Below are 22,884 nucleotides of genomic sequence, written 5' to 3' on the forward strand. Positions count from 1 at the left end.
TTCTGAGCAGATCCACACCAAAGGAGCGCAGCAGCTCAGCTGTCGCAGGTCGGCGCCTCGGGCCAGATCCATCGCGTGCAACCACCTCAGCCTCTAATTAAGCTTCTGAAGGGAGCGACGGTCTTTAGTAAGAATAGAGGTATAACTCGGCATACAACTGTTTCCTCTGTTTGGCCTGCTTCCATGCTGCAAGGAAAGCAGGGAACTAAATGAGAGGCGCCTTCCATTTAGGCCAAGTTTTAACCTCTATGAAGCTTTGTGTGCATCATTTGTCGACTGTCTCGTTGTTGTCACATTTGATCGTTTGGATCTGATTGTGCTTTTGCATCATGTTAGTCGGTGGTGGTGGTGGTGGTGGTGGGAGGCGGGGGAGCTGCAGCCACCAGAGGGGGATGACTCCTCCAGATGATCCTGTGTGTAGCAGCAACAGCGACGCAGCTGGAATTGTTATCTCCTTTGATATTAGGGCTGCATGTAATGTGGAAAACACCCTGGGCCGGCTCCACTTCCTCCTCAGACGATCAGGGTTTCACATGCCAGTTGGTTTTTACAATCCACTCGAGATTTGTAGTTTATTCCACTGAATTCAACCTTAGCTATGTTAAATATTTCCCCATTGCTGTTTTGCTGAGAGACGAATGTAGGGATTACATTTTGTTTTTCTGTTTCTGAAGTACTAGAAAGTTACGCCCATAGTCAAGGTTGCTACTTTAAAGAAAATGACTTAATTTGCACCCGAGGTAAAACTGGAAAGTGTTTGAGAAAATGATGAACTCACTGACCAAGTAGGCTGGGTTTAATGAGCAACAATCATGTTGGCGTATTTTATCCTGAATGCCACCGTTTGAGCACTCCCATGATAAATGTGTGAGAACCTCGACCTGCCTCCTACCTCAACAACATGTTCCTTCGGAGGGAGTACTGGGGAGGAAGTGCTTTGGATGTCATTGCCCGTCTACCCAGAGGGGCTGCGTGTTGAAACACACCCCTCCCTCCTCCACTCCTTTCCTTCCCACCTTCCCTTCACACCCCTCGCACTGATCTCCCAGCCCATCAATCTCTCCCGAGGCGACAGTCCCGTCTCCTTTACCAGAGCTGTCTGGCCGTGATGCGACAAACGCTGCCAACATCACTTCGGCGCTCCAAAATAATGCCGACTTTCTCAGGCCCGTGTGCTTGTAATCGAGTGTTCAGTGTGTATCTACGTGTGTCCATTTCTGTCGGAGGAATGTCCAAAGTAAACCATGAATAGAGAGTGAGGTCTCGGCAGCTGTCGTGTCTCAGTGTAGACACAGATGTTTGCTTGTAGCTCAACAGTGATCAGTGGATGATGCTTTATCTTTGTGTACTGTGTACTTCATACACTGTACACAAGAGCCACGGAATACAGTATATAGGCGTCTTAGTAGAGTAGCTATATATTACATTTACAGGGCTTCATCTTTAGGTGGAAAGTGTTTTGAAGAGTATGTGTCTTTTGTTCTCTATGTTCCCTATATATATATTTTTTTTTTTTTTGTCATTACCCTACTGAGATCGTGATCCCAGGAAATTACTTTAGTAGCCTAATTAGGCTACTCAAAAACAAAAGAAATGCCTTAAAAAAAAACCATAATAATATTTAAATTATTAAACGCATGGCGGAATAGAAACTTCTGAGACATTTTGGTGTTTTAAGAAGCAGACCACCATCAATGGATGTTACTGAGCATCAAGAGCTAACTGAGCGTTAATGCCAGCGACTTTAAATGAGACACCTTTTGAGTTAACAATTAGGCCCCTTTTTCTTTGCTTTTGATAGAAACGTACAGCCTCCCTGCGCCAATCTCATATGGGTTAATCTGACTGCACCACAGGCCTGTCAATCAAACAGGCACGCCCCCAAAAACACAGATTTATGAGGTTTATTTTCTATTTAATGTCAGGATTATTTTCAGATGTACCGCCAGAAAACTAATAAGAAGGAGCGACTTTAGCTAGCAAAACTGAAATAACTGTTACTGAGCAGAATTTGATTCTTTAACCAAATTATTTGACATGTTTGTAAAATAATACTGTCAATTAAGAATGGAGTCAGTCGCTGGTTATCTTATCTTAGCATAGTTTAGCAAAACTAAAATCAGGAAGGAAACAGCTAGCGCAGTGCTGGTGAAAATCTGCTTCCCAGAATCTTTAAAGCTCATTAATCAACATGTTAATTCATACTGTTTTTTTGACTCAAAGCAGTAACCCTCGGACAGAGTAGGACGAACTGTTCCTTTCACCTTTCAGGCAACATGCTGAGTTGTGGGCTCCATCTTCATGGTTGGAAGATACAACAATGTTATCGAACCTCTCATCTGACTCCATGTTGAGTTTTTATTGCTGAAATACCGTGGAAAGTTTGTTGTAGCCAGCAATAACCAACAGCTGTAGTTTTTTTTTTAATGTTTAGCTAAATAATGAGCTACTGTATTAGTTAGGGCAGCTGGGGTTTTAGTGGTATATCTTCAGGCAAAGTAATAAATCTTGGCCCATGTGGGAGGTGTAGAGGATTGAGCTGATGTTTTGCTCCCCAAAAGAAACTTACCCTTATAAAAAGAACAAAATATATGATGAAATTAATTAATAAGTAATTTCCTTATAACAATAGGGAATGAATGGCTGGGTTATGAGCTCCCTCTGAGGTAGTAAATCAGCATCTTGTAACTCTTGAGTGTCCTGCATTGAGGGAATTAAGAAGTCGCGGTAAAACAGTCATCAGATGAAAGACACCTCGGGGCTAAACAGCAGTAACACAATGAGACTGTCTTTATCATCTGGCCTTTGCCAAAGAAAATCTTGATTTCATCCTGCTCTTCTATACTCTCTGTACAAACTTTATTTCCTCACCGTTAGGAACTACACATTGAAACAAAAGCAAAACTGACTTAAAAACCCAAGTTTAAACTTAATCATGTCATTTTTTCAGGGTCAGATTTTTTTTAAAAAGTAACAAATGACCAAAAATGTTTGGTATTGATTATGAAAGTGTTAGGACATTGGGAGTAGGACAGTTTTACTAATGATATTGCTTTGTTTTGATAACCTGAGTGACGTGCTTCGCTGGCACCTCGTTGAAAAGTGTGTCTTAAGTGTGTTTGTGTGCCAAGAATCACAGAGTGTCGAGATAACCACTTAAGTTCATGGTAATGCTGCCTAAGCTTGAGCACAACAGTGTGTCTATGAGGATGACTCACAGAGAGCGCGCAGTGATAATAGGCTGGCAGAGTGTCAGCATGACTAAACATCTGCTTGAATCATACATGTCTGCTGCTATTCATTCTACAGTTCATCCTAGGCTCGGCCTGAATACTGAAACACATAGAGGGACACACCTACAGCTTGCCTAATGCTTTATGTGTATTAGACAGAATCAATTCCTCTGCAGTTACAGACCCAATGAGTCACACCTTAACACCGGCAGATGTAATCAATTAAACTACATAGAAGACTATCAGGAAACAAATGGTGAGTACGAGTTTTTTTTTTTTTTTTAACTTTACTGAAAATATCTATTTTTATTTTGCGTAGTAGTAGTTTAGAATCGGATCGTGTGGTTGACTTATTATAAAGTCTGTTGGCATGGTTCATTAAGAGTTACCCAGACTGAAAAAAGTAGCCAATGCCCAAGTCCTTCAAAATGCAATGCCACTGACGGCCACTAGGGACTGGCTCCAAAAATCCCATTCACAAAGCTTTAACTGCTCTCATTAAATATTAAATCAGCACACTTTCCTCCACAAATCATTATGGTGTCATTAACTAAATTCACTTCTTCTGATCAGTGATCTGGTGGTCCTCCTGAAAATAATTTGATAATTTAGAAGATATTGTGCCTTAAACAGCATTATGTTTGGGGTTGTACCTGGTTTGATTGACATGCCGGAGGTGCTGTCGATCAGAGTGTCTCGTTTAGATCCACCCTTCGCTCCCAACTCATCCAAATATGGTCACTTCCAAAAAATGAAGTTGAAGTCGGCCAAAGGGCCAAACTTTAGGTTTCAGGAGTGTTTCACAAAGCAATGAGTGACACAAACCAGTGGGTAACTGCAACATTATCATCACAAGGTAAAATCATGCTTTGTACAGTATGTTTTAGACCAGTCATACTGCCCATCATGGTAACCTACTCAAAATAACATTTGAATTTATGTCAATTTCATAAAGAGAAATTTGTGAATAGAGAAACCCACAATCCTGCACTCCGATATATCAGCATATTTAGCAGTTATTGCTAATAAGTTAGCAAAGAAAGTAACCAAACATCACTGAAACTTCCAGCAGAAACAGAGGAGCAGGACCATCCACCTTCTCTGTATATTAAGAATGCAAATATATTACTCGCATGCATTTTAGCTTTGATGCTCCTGTCAGGTTTTTGTCGACTCTCAGCTATTTCACACAAGGCCAGCAGCATTCGTGCTATTTGGACCGAACTAGAGCCGCACTAATCAGTGACAATTTTAGTAATCAATTAATCAGTTAAGGGTTTTTTTGTGTTTTTTTTTTCAATAAACTCGAGTTGCAGTCTCTCAAACCTCTGTGTTTTATAAAGCTGTTTATCTTTGTATCTTTGCGATTTGGATTGTTGCTCAAAGAAAAAGACATTCAAAAGACGTTGCTTTGAAATCTGAAAGACTGAGATGGACATTTTTTCCAGACGTTCTGATCCAAATGATCAAAAAGCAGTCCGCAGATTCATCAGTAATGAATATGATGAGCGGCTGCAGCACTTGAGTCAACCATAAAGACTGACAAACCAAAACAAAGCTGAATGTGGCTGATCTGTGTTCATTTCAGGACATCTGGTTGATTCTCGGTGAGTCTGGCAGTGCGAGCAACGTTGACAGTGTTTACATGCACCTTAACTACAGAGGCGTTCCTACTCAATCATTTATATTTTGCAGTTTATTGGCAGCATGTTTGAGATTTACATAGCTCTCGATATTATAGCAAAGCACAGAATAAAAACATGTGCTGTAATGATTATTGTTCCGTCTATAAGGTCTATAAGTTTATTGTTCCTTCACAGCGCACACACACACACACACACACGTTTAACATTAGCATGGCACCCACAAGAGCTTATTTTGGGCCGTTTACCTAAATCCTTCCATGTCGATACACTAGCCCCCCCCACACACACACACCTCTTCCCCCGCTCTAGTATTTTCCTGCGACGATAAGCAGGTGCGAACGGGAACAGGATGGATGTGACAATAACCAGTAGGTGACGAGAGTCTTCAAGCTGTGATGTGGTTAACTAGCAGAGAGCTGGAGCGTGACGCGGCGTGGCAGCCGGCCTCTGCCACACAGCGCCGATTCCTGTAAAAAGCTGCTTCTGATTTGCAGCCCACCCACACGGCAGCACAGCTTCAACGGACCTAACGGAGGGAATGCTGTGCTTTCCCCTCAGCCTTTATTGTTTCCCTGCCAGGAGTTTAATTTTATGCGGTTATTTACTGCGTTCTACAGTTGAGTGCCACTGCTTTTTTTCCCCCTCCTCTCCTCCCCCTCTTCCTCCTCCTCCTCCTCCTTTCCGCCGGGTGCAGGTGTGTGTTCACTCGACTGAGGAGATGTGTTGGCTTGTCTACAAAGGCACTGACATAAAAATGGATCAGGAAATTCTGGTTCTACTTTAATACGCAGTCCCTCCCCTGCATGTCAGTAAATGACGCAAACCGCTTGACTGCGGGAAAGACGGTGATGTAAGGCTGTTGTCACCTGCCTGCTGCTCGAGATCATTTGTGTCCAGCAGTGTTCAATTAGCACTAAAGTTCAATGATTGGATCAGTCGGACCGAATGCGGGAAAAACACGATACAGGAGTTTTTTTTCTTGGTGCCGTTGGCGCTCGAGCAGACAAACTTGACTCAGGTGACAGTTAATAGGCAACTGCAGGACTGTCAGCATTGTGGAACCTCCAGTTGACTCCAGTTGAGACAAGATTCTCGAGTCACCTTTCATGTCATATGAGGTCACTCTTTTGTGTCCAAACACACACACACACACACACACACACACACACACACACACACACACACACACACACACACACACACTGCCGCACAGATACTCCCAGTCCTCACACCCTGAGGGCCAGAGGAAGGAGACCCAGCAGAGGAAGTGTAAAGGTCTAATGTGAGACCGCTGAGTGACTCTGGAAGGATACCAGATCGAGTTGCGGGGCCAGCTCGCTCTGTATTGTGAAGATGAGTTGATCATGTCTCGGTGAATGGGCCCTGCATCTGTCAGTAGGGTCCTGTTTGTGTCGCAGACCCCCGGACCTGCCTGCAGGCGCTGACCGCAGAATGCCGCACTGGAAATTTGAATTCCTTTGTCCTGCAGAGGAATGCCATTCATGACTTTTTGACTTGGAAACAGATACTGGACTGTGATTCACAACTTTCTAACTCTCTCATTTGGTCTGACGTTTTTTTGAATGAACCAGAAAGTATTGGTCAAACTTTGAAGTTTAACTGAAGTTTGTTGAAGCCATCAAAAGCAAAACATTTTTCTTTGATCAAGACTTCACACCATACTGTTACCCATCGTTACAAAGCAATACACGGCTGCAACTGGCAACTCTCATTATCAATTAATCTTCAGATTGTTTTCTCATGTAATAGATTAAATAGAAAAACGTAAAGGTGATACATTTATCCCTGAAAACAAGGCAGGAGCAGAGAGGGGAATGCCCTGATGGGGCCCAGAAGAAAGGACTTAGTGGTGAGGAGAGTGACCCCATGACAAGCTGAGATTGAAATAAATATTCCAGCAGGAAATGACTTAAGGAGCTTCCTGGAACTGACCCCAGACTGGTTTAGCCATTTGCTGGAGGATGAAACACAGCAGCACAGTGAGGAGGACGCTCTTTCCATCAGGGACGTGCCTTCTCCTCTCTACAAAGGACACAACACCGAGGCATAAGAATCCCTGTTTATGATGAATCCTGGCCAATGATAATAATAAGAAAAAAAAAACATCACACGCAAAACTTGTTCTGTTTGCTTGTGATTGAATTGAATTGAATTGAATTGAGAGGATTTCTCTGCTGCTGCCAAGAATGTGCAGAAAAACAGCAATGTTTTGCCGCAGAGCATCCAGGTTGGGAGGAGCAGGACGGTACGAGGCTCGGCTGCTGCTGGGGTTTTAATGTACCTTACCCTCCTGACCGAGGTCTGCGGGCCAGGCGTGGAGCGGTGCCTACTTGTGGTATCGGCCGGCCCCCTAAATCACAGACAGTAAATCTCTTCCCTGCTGAAGAGATTTATCTAGCGAGAACCAGAATACACCAGCGGACCTGCATCGCCAGGCAGCACAAGTACCAATTTAAAAGCTTCCCTATGATATAACAGTGTAGCGGTGATGACAGGCCAGGCTGTGCTCTGGGCTCCCCCCACCTTTCATCCCACGCAGCACAGAGGGACAAGCGGAACACTGCCGAGAGGCCTTTACAGTAGAAAGCACCGTAATGTTGCCTCTGCGGTGGAAGGATGGCTTGAGCTTTGTTGTCTGAGGCTGATCGAGTCGGGTTTGATACACTCAACTTCTGCAATTATGCACCAAATATATTTGAATGAGGATTGACGTCTAAATAAAAGTCATTTGGTGCCAACCGCTGGAGGATATTTTGGACGTGGCTAGTTTCTTTTCTTCTGGCGCCCAGACAGAAGTACAGAAGGTGGACGCTGTGGAGTTCAGCCGTCGGGCTCTTCAGCTGTGTGCTGATGTTCAAAGACTCTCCGACTCTTCCTACTGAGGTGGCACAGCTCTGTGGAAATGAAAGCCCCCCCCCCCCCCCCCCCCATGGCAGATAGCAGCAGCAGCCACGAATTTAACTTTACTTTGTTAGTGTGTGTGTTGTGTGTGTTGTGTGTGTTGTGTGTGTACATACTGAGTAGGACAAGTGATTTACACGTGTGTACAGCATACAGACTTTTATGAGTGTATATATGGATGTGTTGAATACGCGCTGCAGATGTTCTGAGGAAACAACCTCCCGCGTCCAGTATTTAAGACGTCCGTCACCGCAGATAAACACTGTTTGTCACGTATTTACAGTAATAGGACATCCTCAGATCATTCAATACATTCAAGTGTCTATATACTAATTGTGTAAATCCAACAGTTGGGTACGGGAGGTTAAAAAGCGTTCAAAGCTTTTATAAAGCTCTTTCAATGTTTCAAAACTGTTTTAAAATGTTCATGTTTTAAAAAAATCTGTGTCAGTATTTAAGACCCATACCTAGAGTTCTTCCACTTCCATGGTCCTTCACTGACACAAACACACTCATGCAACAAAAATATGTATTTCATGAATTGTTTGTAAATAAACAACATTTTTCACTGTGCTCGTAAATGTTGTTGTGTGTAAGTACATGTGGTCCTACAGGAAAGAAAATGTAGGACCACATGTACTTATAGCATATAGAGCCCGGGCCCAGCTGCTCCAGTGAACGCTGTGGTAGTGGCAGCACTGGGAAGCTTCCAGGAAGTGAATGTATAGAAGAAAATTTAAGTAAACTTTCATCACTGTCAGTGAAGCTTTTAGTCTTTAAAAAAAAGAGACAGTATGTGTCTGTATAGTTCCAGATGTAGCCAAATCAGTCCTCATTACTTATAACTTAATTACAGTCACGGGTTGTTAACGCGCTGTAGTGCGCTAAGCCTTCATTTATGTCGCATCTTGGATCAGTAGATCGAACAGAAACAGCATCAAACATGCCAACTTGTTTGTGCAAAGTGAGTTAATGCTTTTTATTTTAGCTTAATGTTTTCATGCATTCGTTATAAAGCAAAAATGATAGTCCGGGACTGTTTGTGTCATGTTTTGTTTCCCATTCTGTGCTGGAATTTATAATCCCCCCCAAAAACCGTTACATTCAGTAGCAGAGAGTAGTTTTGACATAACACTCACACAGTCTCACTGATGTACACACTGGTAGTAGGACAGAGTGGCGCTCCAAAGGGCAGCAGTGTTTACCTGCCCACTGGAGTGGATTCCTCAGCCGGCTGGCTCAGACGCTGAGGAACAGGCTGCGGTGCCTTCAAGTCTACTGTCTACACCGGAGACATTCTTAGCCTGATATCACTGCAGCACGTTCAACAAAGATGTTGAAAGGCCATATTGAAGAAGGAGTGGCGGGGTGAGGGGGAGGAGGAGGAGGGAGCGAGTTCGAGGAGATAGGCAGACTCGGTTAGTAAAAGCCTGTGAAGTCGAAGCATGGCCGGAAGCCTTGAAGCAGCGTGCTCGCAGAGGGAGAAGCAGGTGTGAGCTTCTGTACAGGGACGTGTTGCAATGCGGGCATGCGCCTGGATGCATGTGTGTGCTCATGTGCTGAACTGAGTGCATCTGTGTTTGAGTGATAAATGGAGCGTGTGTTCCGGCCTGGACGCTGAGACTGTACACCTAGTGTAGGTTGAGTTCACGCCACCGCCGGAACAAAGCACAGCTTCCGGTTCACGAGGTGAAATCTGGCTTTCTCGGTTAACCCATGCAGCAGTACAGTAGGTGAGGGTGTGTGTGTGTGTGTGTGTGTGTGTGTGTGTGTGTGTGTGTGTGTGTGTGTGTGTGTGTGTGTGTGTGTGTGTGTGTGTGTGTGTGTGTATGTGTGTGTGTGTATGTGTGCGCTTGCCTGCGCAGGCGCTCGCGCGCAACAGGGAGATGGAGCGACTTCAAAGCAGCATGGCAGCATTCTCTCAGCCCGGCCTGTTTACACTGCTCAGTGGAGTCTACATTCCTCTGTCTCATTTTTCCATGGCATTCCAGGAAGAGCTCAATGCTCCTGGCTGTGTGCCCTACAAAGTTTACCCCCCTCCCCTACCCCGTCACCCCTCCTCACCCCTCACCCACTGCACATACAGTGTACACATACTTCTGTACATACAACTGTCACTCCATTTGGCCATTAAAACGAGACGGGAGCCAGCTGCGACCGAAGCGCCCGCCAGCAGGGCGAGTTCAGGGGAAGATGAGGGAAAAGAAAAGGAGGGATCGCATGCAGCGGCGCACCACAGGAGGGCAGGAGACCAGGACCTCCCCTCCTCCCATGACCGACTCAGGTGGATGTCCAGATCCCACAAAGGTCACTCTCCGATATTGGACCAAAACATCTGCCTGGTTAGTCTTCAAAAGTTCCTGGTGCATTCCCTGACCATAAATCAGCCAGCGTCAACACTTGCCTCGCAGCCAAAGTGAAATATAGCAGCAAAAAAGAAAACAATTATGCTGCCAATTACAAGGTGTGTTGAAAGCAGTCGGCAAGCCACATCAGAGACATTCTGTGCTGATGTTTTTGTAACTATTTACTGGTGCGGTTGCTAAGGATACAGCATGTGCCTGAGCAATACGGTCACATAAACATTTGTGATGAGTAAAAATAACAAGAAAAAACAAAAAACACCTCGGTTTAGTATTTGTGTTTACCCGCTCTTTGCCTTCGTGAGTGTATGTCTCCGACGTCGGCCACAGGTGGTTACGGGATTCCCTGTGAGGTGGAACAGAGGGTTGGTGAGGCACAGTGACATCTGTGAAGAAATATGTTTTTCTTTTCCAGCGGATCCTCTTCTGGATCAAATTAGAGATCTTCCATGACAGCGCCGTAGGTAATGATGACTGCGCAGCAAAAATATGAAACCTTTTTGAAACCTGTGGGAATTGTTCTAAGAAGTTCTTTTATTGACTCCGGTTGAGCAATCTGCCTTGCTTCCCTTTGATATCTTCTTTCCAAGAAAATAGGATTGAAGCCTGAACATGTAACTGTGTGACTCGATAGTGTGGAACACCATTGCAGTGCATAGCAAGTGTACATGCATGGAGACAGATGTTAAACGAATTAACTGTGAAGAAGGAGGAAGTCAGTGGGTTAAGTCATTCTGGTCATTTGTTGTGTCAGATGGCGATGGGATTTCAGGACAATGATTAATAGTGTAAACCTCGTGCTGTATTCAAAGCACTGTTGGCAAAAATGAGTGAAAATGAGTCAATAATGTTTCATCACTAACACTGAAGTAAAATGTGATCATGACTTAAAAACAAATCTTAATTTATGCTTTTTATTTATGGATTCCTTTGAAAGGGGTGCATTTACCTGAGAGTTGTACTTGATAGTTGAATAGTACTCGACCAGTTTAATATTGCTGGACTTGTTGAATCAGCATTCCCGTATCAAGCCAAAGCAAGTAAGACACCCATCCGTCCACTAAAGGGAACCGTGTCGGTGTCATGTTTTGCATCACCTAGGCGCAACGACTGTCAGAGAAGGAAGTCATGTGATGAAGTACAAAGAGAGATAAAGTGAATGTATGGTGAAGGTCAGAGGTGGGTGGATGGAACAAACTCAGGGTTTCCACCTGGGAGACCAGTGATCAAAGCAGGGAAAGCGAAAGTCAATCTGGATCTCTTTTATGTAACATAAATTAGTTACTTGCATAACATAACGTATTTAACTTATGTTACTTGACATATTTAACAATACTAGTGTAAGATTACTTATTTTAACCCAAACCGCAATCGTTTCTAGCCTGGCACCGCCAGTCTGTTGCTCACAGCTTCAGTTTTACGCTGTGATTAAAGTCTGGATCCTCCGTTCGCCACTCTGAAGGGCGGACCAATCAGCGACCATGTCGGTGTTAAAGTTGCAATGACGTTGGAGTCAAACATTTATTTCTTAATCTCGCTGCAGCGGTGGTCGACCTTCAGACAGTTTTGTCACATACCGATTGGTTAAAGCTGCTTTGATAGTTTCAAAATGAACCCGAGGTCGACGCCCAGTTGGCTGCAACGACTGCAAATGCGTCGCTGGAACGTACCAAGACCTGTATATTCACGCAGTAACACCAGGTTGGATCTTTTGTTAAACCTTCAGGACTTTTCATGCCCCAGCGAGGTAAAACATGACATTGACAGTGTCCTCTAGTGGACTGATGTGTGTATTACAAGCTCGGGCATGACTGAGTTGCAAACCTGTCTTTTTCTTATTTTTCCTCCTTTTGAAAATCAAAGGCTACATTACCCATGATGCAACTCGTCTGGCAACTGTTCTGAATTTTTGGTGCACATATGTCCCCTATAGGACTTGTAAACAGCCTTTGATGTGTAAAACTAGTCGCATTCCCCTCCAAACTTCCACGTAAGAGGTTTCAGGCCGATCCGGTCCTCTCAGTTATTTATGTAAAGACGTATGCAGTGAACCATTTCCAGCCCAGAAGCTGTGATTCTGGTGTTGAGCTGCATGAAGTTGAGTGGAAGAACAGTTCAAAAGGTGCAGCAGCAGGAGGAAGAGAAGAGAGAGAAAAATGTCTCCTTCTCATATGCCATAATAAAGTTTGACCCCCTCTTTAAGAACAGCATATTGTTACAAAAGACACATGTTGGTGGGTGCGATTGCATTTCCAAATAAAAGAGTGGCGTTAAAAACACCCCCAGCAGCCTACTGTGTTTGATTTTATGTGTAAGTGTGTAAAAAAGGCACCTGTCTCTCGTTAAAGAGAACCTCCGCCACGTTACCGCTGGCTGTCTGAGTTTAAGCAGTGGTTTTATTTTGAAACTCTCCCCTCTGCGATCAGACCCTCATCTTCACCGAAGGTCCTGCACCGGCTGCCGAGGGTGAAACATTTGAATATGTCTTTGTATCTTGGGGTTGGTCACGTGTTTTTAGCCGCGCTAGCAGCATGAGTCCAGGGTTGGTTGGTCGGGACACCACTTTGGTCTGGATAGAAATATCTTACAAAGTACGGGATGGATTGTCGTAACAGTTTGTACAGAGTTCCCATGAGATAAATCTTGATCTCTTGGCTTTTTTATAGCATCAAGTCAAATCCATAGTTTTTTTTTTTTTTTTAACACAGCAGAGGGTTTTAAAAATAAAAAGAAGCCATATAGTCTAGAAAGAACTAGACTGGGTGGCGTTTAAAAGCTTTTGATAGTTGTACCGATACCTTTACTTTGATATTGGTTCCTGAACAACACTTTTCAATTCAGCTAACTTGTTCTTTACTGTAGCTACAATTAACTGATGTCCTCAAGATGCCTAACATGCAAGTTATCGCGAGACACTATAATTTACTGATGTTCCTGAAATACCTCATAAGCTCTTAGTAGAAACTGGCAAGTCAGCTGTGAACAGAGAAGCCTCGGATTACTGCAGTGAACACAAAAATGAGTTTGAAAAGCGTGAATCAGGGCGCACAAGCGTAAGATTTACTTTTCAAAGTTGACACGAGTAGTTTTATAGTCGTGGGCCAAATTTTGGACTCATAAACACTTTCTGTCACTTTTATCTTGTTGCTTCCTGTCAGATTCTCTTTTTGCTTCTCTTTGTGTCTATTTCTCCTCAATATATTACTAATATGAAATAATATGAGTCACTAAATTGTAAATGTGTTTGCTGCTATTCGCTACCCTAACGATCCTCACTAGCCCGGCGATCAGCATCAGGAGGTGTTGGATGGCCTTTTAGCTAATGTTAACTTTGTTAAATCGGACATGTGAGCTAGTTGAGCATTGACTTACTGAAGTATTGATTTTGAGAAGCTGCATAAATCTGCACTCTGACAGAAGCCATTTCAAACCGGCCAAGTAAAGTTGGTGACACGAAGTCAGTCACATTTATCATTTGCACTAATTTGTTTACATGTTAGCTGATACCAGTTGGCTCATCCTGCTGTTTCTTTGCCTCATATTTGTCCCTCTTTCTCCCATAATTTGTCTTGTCCTTCTGAGAACACCCGCCTTCATTCCCCCGGCTAATCACTTTCCACATGACCTTCCACATGACCGCTGACCTTCAGCTCCCGACCGTGTGTGATTGACACTCTGAATAGTTTGGGTTTTCTCCCTGACTGATGTTGTGGAACCTGAGAGAGTCCTTCAGGCCGAGGACGGGTCGGAGGAAGCCTGGAGGCCGGGTGGATGCGGCCCCCCCGTGTCCACGGGGAAGAGGGATCACTGCAACACTAACAAACTGCTGGGTTACCGAGCCACTGACTTGTTATGACAGGGAAGTGCTGTGTTTATGTTTAACTCCGAGCTTTGAAATGTATAGCGCGGCGCTGGCCTGAGGCTGATGGAGTAGCCCTAGTTGTTTTTAGTGAGTATGTTAATGTGTAAGTATATGCAAGCCTGCGTGTCTGTGTTAGTGGGACCGAAGGACCTGTGTGGAAAGTGTGGACAAGAAACACAGTTTGCCTGTTGAGTCACCAGACTTGGAGATTCATTCAGTCATTCTGCCCTGATTATCCCGCAGCAGCTCCAACTATAACAACTGAAACCTAACAACCAGTGATGTGTTTTTTAGCACTTGAATACAGCTGAAAGTCGGTCTGGAGGTGTTCAGGGTTTTAATCCCCTTCATGTGGTCACTAGCGGGACAATATCAACTCTACACTAACATCCATAGATCTCAGGTTACTCTCAGGTTACTAGTGTCACATTCGGCCTCCCCGTTTCACGTCACTTACTAATAATCTCTAAAGTAAATAAGGTTTTTCTGACTGGGATTTAGACTTAAACACAGGTCAGCAGTGCGTTTAGGGTGTGCCAGTCCAAATCCTGTGTCACTATGTCGGCCATTTGTGTGTGATGAATACTAAGGGTGCTTCCAGCCTTGGTCCTCCTCACTGTACTTGAGTAGGTTTGAGCCTCAAGTCCAGTGAAGTTTGCGTCCCAGATCGTCGTACCGTTCTCCATCAGGCGTTCTCCGCTGTCATCAGCTGGGAAAGCTAGCCGCACTAAAATCTGGAATAATAACATCAACTTTACTCAACCGTCTGTCGTGTTTTCAGACATGAAAAAAAAAAAAGGCCTGTCTCCTCAGATATTTACAGTGCAGATCTCAACACCCACGTTTGTTTTCCTTGCATCACGAATGAGGTTTGAGGACAGCGAGAGCGTTGAGTGTCCTCCGTGTTGGTCCAGCCCAAACAACAGCAGCAGTAACGTGAGGGAGTACTCCATCGTGAAGGCAGCTGTACAAACTGTATGAATTAAATTAGGCATTTTTACTGTGTATTCAAATGTCGTGCGGATGATGACGCAAGTGTACTCGGGTATGAAACATTATTGTGAATATGGGCCAGCAGGGGAAGACAGCACAGATTAATCACACCTAATGTGGAAGCACAGTTGCTGAAATGCTGAGTGGGAGATTTAAACTCAGACCACAACATACTGTAAGTATAACACTGGAGGTTCATTTACATGTGTGAAGTTGCTTTCACATAGGGCTCCGCCACTGAGCTCTAAAATCCAGTATTTTCAGCGGCGTTTGCCAAGCCTCAAAGAAAATGTGCAGCGCTCATCAAAGCACAGGTGCGGCTGTACCCAGCTCGGTGCCTCGGTGTGCAAAGTTCATCCCATTTGAACTTTTGTGCTGCTTGTTATCTAACAGAAACAAGGGAAGCAGCGAGGGAGGAGGGCACAGAAAAAGTGCGAGACGTCGTACGTGAGCAGCGTGCTCTGTGGAAATACGATGTGTCACGAAAAAATACATCAGTTATGCACTCATCAGCTCCCTTCTCAGCTTCCTTTCTTTAAGACCAGCTCCTCTTCCCTCTCTCTCCCTCAGCTAATCCCTTTTATAGAGCAGAGAGACAGTCTGACGGGCCGGGAGTTGGGGGGAAGCTCTGCTACTTAAAGAAAGCGCCCGGGCAAATTTGAGGCTGGTGGTAATTATTTGGGCCTCATTATGGGATCATGTTTCCCCGAGTCATTCTCTGCGGTAAGCGTTACTGGATATGGGACTGACACTGTCAATAAAGCGGGGGGAAAGATGACACGCCTTTTGTTTTGACAGGACCAAAGCAGTAATGCCTTCTGTTCGTTTGCATTTGCAAAGAGAGACGAGGGGAGGGCCTCGGAGCCACTTTTCCAGATGCTCCGACAGAGAGAGACCCTCTGCTCGGCTCCCATGGCACCGCACCATCCGGCGTCACTCTCCCATCAGCCTTTCATGCAAATCTACTTAGTGCAGGATCACCAGATACAAGGATGTCTGATTGAGGAGTGTGTATCTGTGTCATCTGTGGCACCAAGCTCTGGACCACAGTGTGTGCGTGTGTGTGCGTGCGTGTGCGTGTGCGTGTGCGTGTGTGTGTGTGTGTGTGTGTGTGTGTGTGTGTGTGTGTGCGTGTGTGTGTGTGTGCGTGTGTGTGTGTGTGTGCGTGTGTGTGTTTAGAAGCCAGCGTTGCTTGATTATTGGTCCGGGGATGGAAATTAGATTTGAGGTTTTCATCGCTCCCCTGAAGCGAGCGCTGAGATTCAGACACACACTCCTGCACCCGGCGCTGTGTTGCTCACTCCCCTGCAGAACCACACGGGGACTTTTTCCACCGGTGGATCAGTAGACACACGCTTATGTGCACATATGTTCACATGCAAGCACACGCTGAGCTGCCTCCAGCAACGCTACATTCTGTAGCTGTGCTCTCTCTCTTTAACTCACAAACTCTCACACACTGCTGCCTGATGTGTTTCCATAGAAGCAGGACAGGAAGCAAAGGGTCAGTGTCCCAACCCGTCCCTTCACCTCGGGCTCCCCCTCGTCTCTTCCACGTGTTGCCCTGTAACCCGGGAAACCACATTCGGATCTCTTTCAACTGTTGCATCAATGCTCTTTTTGGCAAACACTTTTTCAGTGCTTAAAACAAACATTTGCCTTCATTGTACCTTCTGTCAAATTGAGTAAGACAAAGCTTTGATTTAGACATTCAGAGATAAAAAAAAAAACTGTGATGTAGAACTTGAATAAAACTGATTTAGGATCTTTCATCATTGCTGTGTTATGAACCTTTGAGTGTGTGTCTGAGGGTCAAACCAGAAACGTGTTTTACTAAATTTAATTTTAACTTATTATCAAAATTTGAACTTTAGACTTAAATTATCTAAAGGACAATCAGACCTGTCATGGAAATAAACTATAGACTTTCACTTTGACAGTAATGTAAAATATGTTTACCTTTCTGGTAACTTTGGCAACTGAAAGCTGCAGCCTGGTTGCTGCACATCTTATCTCACCATACCGGCATGTGTGTGTGTGTGTGTGTGTGTGTGTGTGTGTGTGTGTGTGTGTGCGTGCGTGCGTGCGTGCGTGCATGTGTGTGTGCGCGTGTGTGTGTGTGTGCTCACTCAACAGGTGCATCTTTAATGGTGTAGTGTCAAGAAAATAACAGACGAAGAGATTTCATTTGATTAAAAGCCCAGATGTGGGAGGCTGAGTCACATGCTGAAGAAATGGGTCAGAACCAAGGAAGCAGATAGTGTGTGTGTGTGTGTGTGTGTGTGTGTGTGTGTGTGTGCGTGCGTGCGTGCGCGCGTGCGTGTGTGCGTGCGTGCGTGCTCAACAGGTGCGTCTTTAATGGCGTAGTATCAAGACAGATATTTCATTTGATTTAAATGTGGGAGGCTGAAGAAGTGGGTCAGAACCAAGGAAACAGATAGGGTGTGTGTGTGTGTGTGTGTGTGTGTGTGTGTGTGTGTGTGTGTGTGAGTGTGTGTGTGTGTGTGTGTGTGTGTGTGCGTGTCTGCGTGTCTGCAGGTTTGCATGCGGCAGGGCTGATTGAATTCTTCCCTGATTTGCACTAACCTGGCAGGCTTTCCAGGCCGCAAGGCACAGTTCCATTGAAGTGGCCTTTTGCCTTCCTCACTTTCAATTTAAATTCATAATCGCACCCTGATGTCGTTCTTTCATCTTCTTCTCCATCAATTTGCCTCATTTTGACTGTTTTGTCTTCAGCATTTCAGTCAGTAGCTCTTCAGAGGACTTGAGCAGCTGATAATTGAGTGGGAGAACTTGACGAGAGGTGCGAGCTCTTTTTGCTTCCTCTCTTTAACGCACACTGACATAGGCTAACTGCCTGGGCCTGGTTCCCTGCTGGCATCAGATGAACTAGAAAGTTCTCTTGCTGATTATTGGCAGATGAAAAAAGAAGATCCGGAGGGCTAAGTGAGGGGGAAAAAAAATATTATTGACTTCTCACTGCAGCTACTATTTATTTTCCCCTTTTTCTGTCCATGTATTTGTTTTTGAGACTGTTAGATTCTTGCCTAGGAATATTTTTGGGGTAGACTTTGATTGAGCTGGAAAGGAATGCCTTTAATCGTGGCTACAAAGGAACAGAGGGACATGTCCCCGTCAGTTCTGCAACAGATCTAGACAGATGAGGAGGAGGAGGCGGAACGGAGGAGTGAGCATTGTTAACAGTCTGTGGGGAGCTGTTTGCGTGCCCTGTGGTTTCTAGTCCCTGTGAAATGGAGACTCAGTGATTTGGTTTCCCAGGCCCTTTTTTCTCAGGGCCTTACAAAAACCCAGTGAAGACGTCTCAGTCTGTCCTGGTTGCTGTTTATAGTCCAGCGGCAGCGTGTTTCTAAGTGGTCGATGGCACCGATGGTGGCACATGGAGAGTGTTCACAGCCATCTTGATTGTAAGTGGTGCGGGCATATCTAAAATAGAAGATAATGCTCAGTCTTGTCGACGATGCAAAACATAGACGCTGTGACCATGGAGGTGGTTGCCCTCAGAGCCTCAGGAAGCCAGAGGAAACTAAAAGCAGCCACTCCTTCAGAGCCTGTTTGGCTCCGCTTTGGGATTATTATCTGCTTTATTAGGAATGATTGCACAGCCCCGTGCATGAACATGTTTAATATCACAGCAAGATCCAAACACGATCAAGTCAGCCTAAAGATTCAAATAAGCATTTGAATTTTACAGTAGAGTCTTGGTGAATGCAGCTCTGTCACAACACTTCCCACAAACATATAGCAAAAAAGGAGCAGAGGTCATGGCATCAGTGAAGTAGTGTCATTAAAGGATTTTTTTTTTTATATTTTCTTTCTTTTTCTTTGTTCAGGGCCAAGTTCAACTGAAGGCCTCTAATTTGGTCCTTGTAAATGCAGACTGGTAGAGGCAGCTGGCAGCACGGCGTGCAGGCAGGCCAGGGGCTCACGCTGTGCTGCTATCAAGGCAACATGCTGGGTCCGAAAACATTCATATGTACGGGGAGCTCAAGTACACCTGTCATGTTCCACACGTTTTTATTTTAGGGCATTTAAAAGTGGACATTAAGGAACACGACATAAAAGTGTGTGTTTTACATCATTTTTTCATACATCTGAGTTGCAAATGTTTAGGTTTGAATTGTCGGGATGTGGCAGAAGCTGCACCTGTCAATCATTTACAATGAACTACTTTAAGCAATCAAGCTGTTTTTCAATTGACCTTATTATTCAAATGTTTTAATTGATCATTTTCAACTCTTTATCAAGTATTTTTTTAGCAAATTATTTGAACTCACCATTATTTTTTAGCTAACTATTTCAACTGTTTATCCATTACTGCTAGCTGTTTTAGCATTTTATCCACTACTGCCAGCTAATTGTTTAAAGTGTTTCATTTTTACTTTTAGCTAAAACTCTAAACTGTTTATTCATTACGTTCAGCTAACTATTTAAACAGTTTTTGAATCACTTTTGAACAGTTTATTTATGATCTTTAGCTCACCACGTTGAATTTAAACTGTTTATCAATCCATTAAGACTGTTTCATCATAACTTTAAGATAAATATTTAAACTATTTATTAATTACTTTTAGCTTAACTCGTCATTATTTTTAGTGAAACTGTTTAACTGTTAATTCAATACCTTTAGCTACTATCTAAACACTTGATACATTTCTAACTAAATATTTAATTGCTCACTGCTTTTAGCTAACTGTTTAACCACTTTTGGTTATTTAGCTCATTACGTATTACTTTTAGGTCGTGTTAATAGACTGCTCTTATCCTTTTAAACTGTACATCCATTTATTTTGTCCTTCTCTGCTGGCTCTTTATAGTTGTCTTGCTCTCTCATTCATTGTCCATGGCCGTCCTTAAAGGTGACTGCCATTGATAAGGGAGTGTGCTGTGCTTTCAGTGTAGCTGTTGGCTTGATGGACGTAGTGACAGTGAATTCACTGAACATCAGCATGACACCTGCTAGCCCAGAATCTCTCCATGTTCCCCCTGAACACTGCAGATTTACCCCCTGGGGCATAAGTGTGAGTCACCGGCGAAGAGGTCATTAATACTCTCCTCATATGGTGTTTGTGCAGCAGCCGTTTAGCATTAGAGCTGATGTTTCCTGTTTCAACACTCATAGCAGATATCACATTAGTTTTCTGCATCGTTTCGATCCACTGCACAACACGGTCACCGTACACGAGGTGTTTCCCTCCTTCCGACCTCCCACCTCATGTTTCTGTTATTTTCTTTTATCTCCACGTCCCAGCCCGGTTCCTCCAGTCTGCTTTCTTTCCCGTCTCCTCTTTCTCTCCGTCTGACAGACATGCACCAGCCCTTTGCAGTACATTACGTCAATTCCCCTGCCTGGGGGTGCCAGCTGTTGATGTCACCCTTGGGTCTTTTTAATTTAGGGATTTCCGCAGGGTGAGATGAGGGGGAGCCCCATGACCTCAGCCCACAGCCACATGAAGAGGCCCACCGGGGCAGAACCAGGCCGGGACGGGTCCGTAACGGGACTGGGAAGGGCAGGGCAGGGTGGAACCGCTCCACTAGGGTGTGTGTGAGAGCGGGGACCGGGTGCTGTAGGGTGATCTGTGAACTTGAACTAGGACTGATCTGGGAGCAGTGTATTGGGGGGTTCCCTCTCTCTTATCATGTGGGCACATTAGTGAAGCATGTGGGTGTTTCAGGAGCGGATCGCTGCCTCCCTGACTGCCGTGCAGCTCCTGGTACCCGTGACAGCATGTCTGACTTGCAAACACTGCTGCTATCCCTTGAGCTCTTAAATGCTGCCTTTCAGCAGCTACGAATTTCCTCCCTTTCAGAGGGGATCAAATGTTCCTACCAAAGACTATCTCTCATTCTTTCAGTCCTGCAGGCTTTGGGTGGGAGCGAACAGCGCCATCCATGTAATTGATTTCGTAGGGTGCCAGAGTTTTTCCTCTTGATATTAGCTGGACGCTTTAGGAAGGAAACGCCTTCATTTAAGACATAAAAGCTTCCATTAAGTGCAACTGTTGTTCTGTGATGGTGTGAACAGAGCTTCAGCCTCTCTGTCTAGACCGTCTTTTGAAAAGTTGTCTTCAACATTTCTGTCACTGATTCTTAACTTTATTCATTTCTTCTACCTTCAAGTTCACATACTGTAGGTTAGTTGTTGTTTTTGGTACGTATAGGATAATCTGTTTGATTTCATTCATTGGTTTCATTTGGACTGTTTTTTTCACCCAACTCCCCCTTTAGTGGACAAATCTATTCATTCCCAGCAGCAATTAACATGAAGCTATTTTATAAGTAACGAACAGATGAGCAGTTCAACTGAACTACACTCAAGTACATCAGTGACTTCTTGTTTCCAACATTGCCTGTCAAGCTAAGTTTTTCCTGGGCATGTGAGTGATGTTTCACAACTGTTATTAATTATTGTCCGTCTTTTTGTTGAACTCTTTATTCCACTCTGCCTCTATTTAGACTTCAGGCTCTGTCAGTGAGGTCATTTCATTTAGTTTGCAAAAAAAAAATCTAAAGAAAGTTTAGTACAACAGTTGAAAGTCATTGTTGTGACTGAAAACAAATCTGATTCCTGAAATATCTCGTTATCTTTAAAGTACAGTCAGTTCCCAGTTTCTAAGAACAACAAAGTCATACGTGAGTGCGATGAGGTGTGAAGACGTGCTGTTTATGTACTTTACATTCATGCTTCTTGCACCTCTGCACACCTGTCATGCAGCGGGTGTTTCCTAAAAAGAAAAATGACTGAGTGGCTTTAAATTTCAGATTTTGATGACCGATTCTTTTCCTCTCTTGGTGTTTTTGCAGTATCACCCTCTGTCCCTGTGCAACACGAGCGAGGATGAGCGACAAGAGAGCGACTTCATCACCATTGTCAAACTGGAGCACAGGGTACCCCGCTGTCTGCCGCTGCTCGATAAGGTACGGATCACACACACATTAACACACACATGCGAGGTGGTAAATGCTTGGTTTTATCCCGGCTGAGTGGTCTGAGAAACTCCCCTCTCCGTGACCCCGTCCTCCCTCGGACGTGGCAGCGGACAGTGAAAGCATCGTGCCATCTTCTCCTCTCTCCGCTACCCCTTCCGCTCTTGGATTTCCACTTTAAAGAGAAGATGGTTTTAGAGGGAATTATTTGGCCGGAGCTTAATGTTTTGTTCAGGACAGTGATCTTTGAGAGTGAGGGCTTGGAAGGGAGTGGGGGGGGGCTTAGCTCAGCGCTGCTATGTAGCAAGTGGCAATGAGCCCTGGCTTTGGATGTGAGGCTCTCAAGCCCCAGCTGTCACTGGTCCGATCCCAGCCAGCCAGCCAGAACCAGACACTCAGTGTTCTCCATTTCTTCCCTCTAATATGAACGCAGCTCCATAGATTCCACCCACAATGGTTCAGATGTATGTGCAACTTTGTCGGAGTTGACCTAAATCCTCCTTGTGTTTAAGTATTCTACCATACACACTGGCTGGCATACCCGAACTTAAAAGTAGTGTGATTTAAAACTGGTGCTATTTTTTCCCCCATTTTTGAAGTGGTGACAAATTAGCAGGCAGGAGTATAGTTAGGCAACTGCCTTTTTTTAGCCTGTGTTTTCTTTTCCCCTAATTTAAAGCCATGTTTAGGAGCAGCCCGCCACGGCGACGATGTAGAGACATTCCCACACTTCTTCCTCCTCCCGGTGCTCCTGCAGTGGGAACCAAAGTGGGGGAAGAGGGCTGTCACTCAAGGCTGACTCCAGAAAAAACAGTTCTGATTAAAGCCAACTCTGTGTTGTCCCAAAAACAAAACATGCTCTTTTCCCTCCTGCAAAAGTACCCGTGAACAAAAGGCTGTTGCTTCCGAGTGCTTTCTCC

The 22,884-nt window shown here is 44.5% G+C and overlaps 1 protein-coding gene across 1 annotated transcript in view; it reads left to right on the top strand.

Moving 5' to 3' along the window:
• The window catches only part of LOC138196702 (E3 ubiquitin-protein ligase RNF43), a 91,261-nt gene that overhangs the window by 33,641 nt on the left and 34,736 nt on the right, over nucleotides 1-22,884 (top strand). Inside the window, exon 2 of the mRNA XM_069147018.1 lies at nucleotides 21,842-21,955. Coding sequence (XP_069003119.1) covers nucleotides 21,842-21,955 — 114 coding nt within the window. The remainder of the gene's footprint in view (nucleotides 1-21,841; nucleotides 21,956-22,884) is intronic.

Source organism: Embiotoca jacksoni, unplaced genomic scaffold, assembly GCF_022577435.1.
Source record: "Embiotoca jacksoni isolate LCO1_2020_lvr unplaced genomic scaffold, fEmbJac1.0.p SCAF_13, whole genome shotgun sequence".
Lineage (NCBI taxonomy): Eukaryota > Metazoa > Chordata > Actinopteri > Embiotocidae > Embiotoca > Embiotoca jacksoni.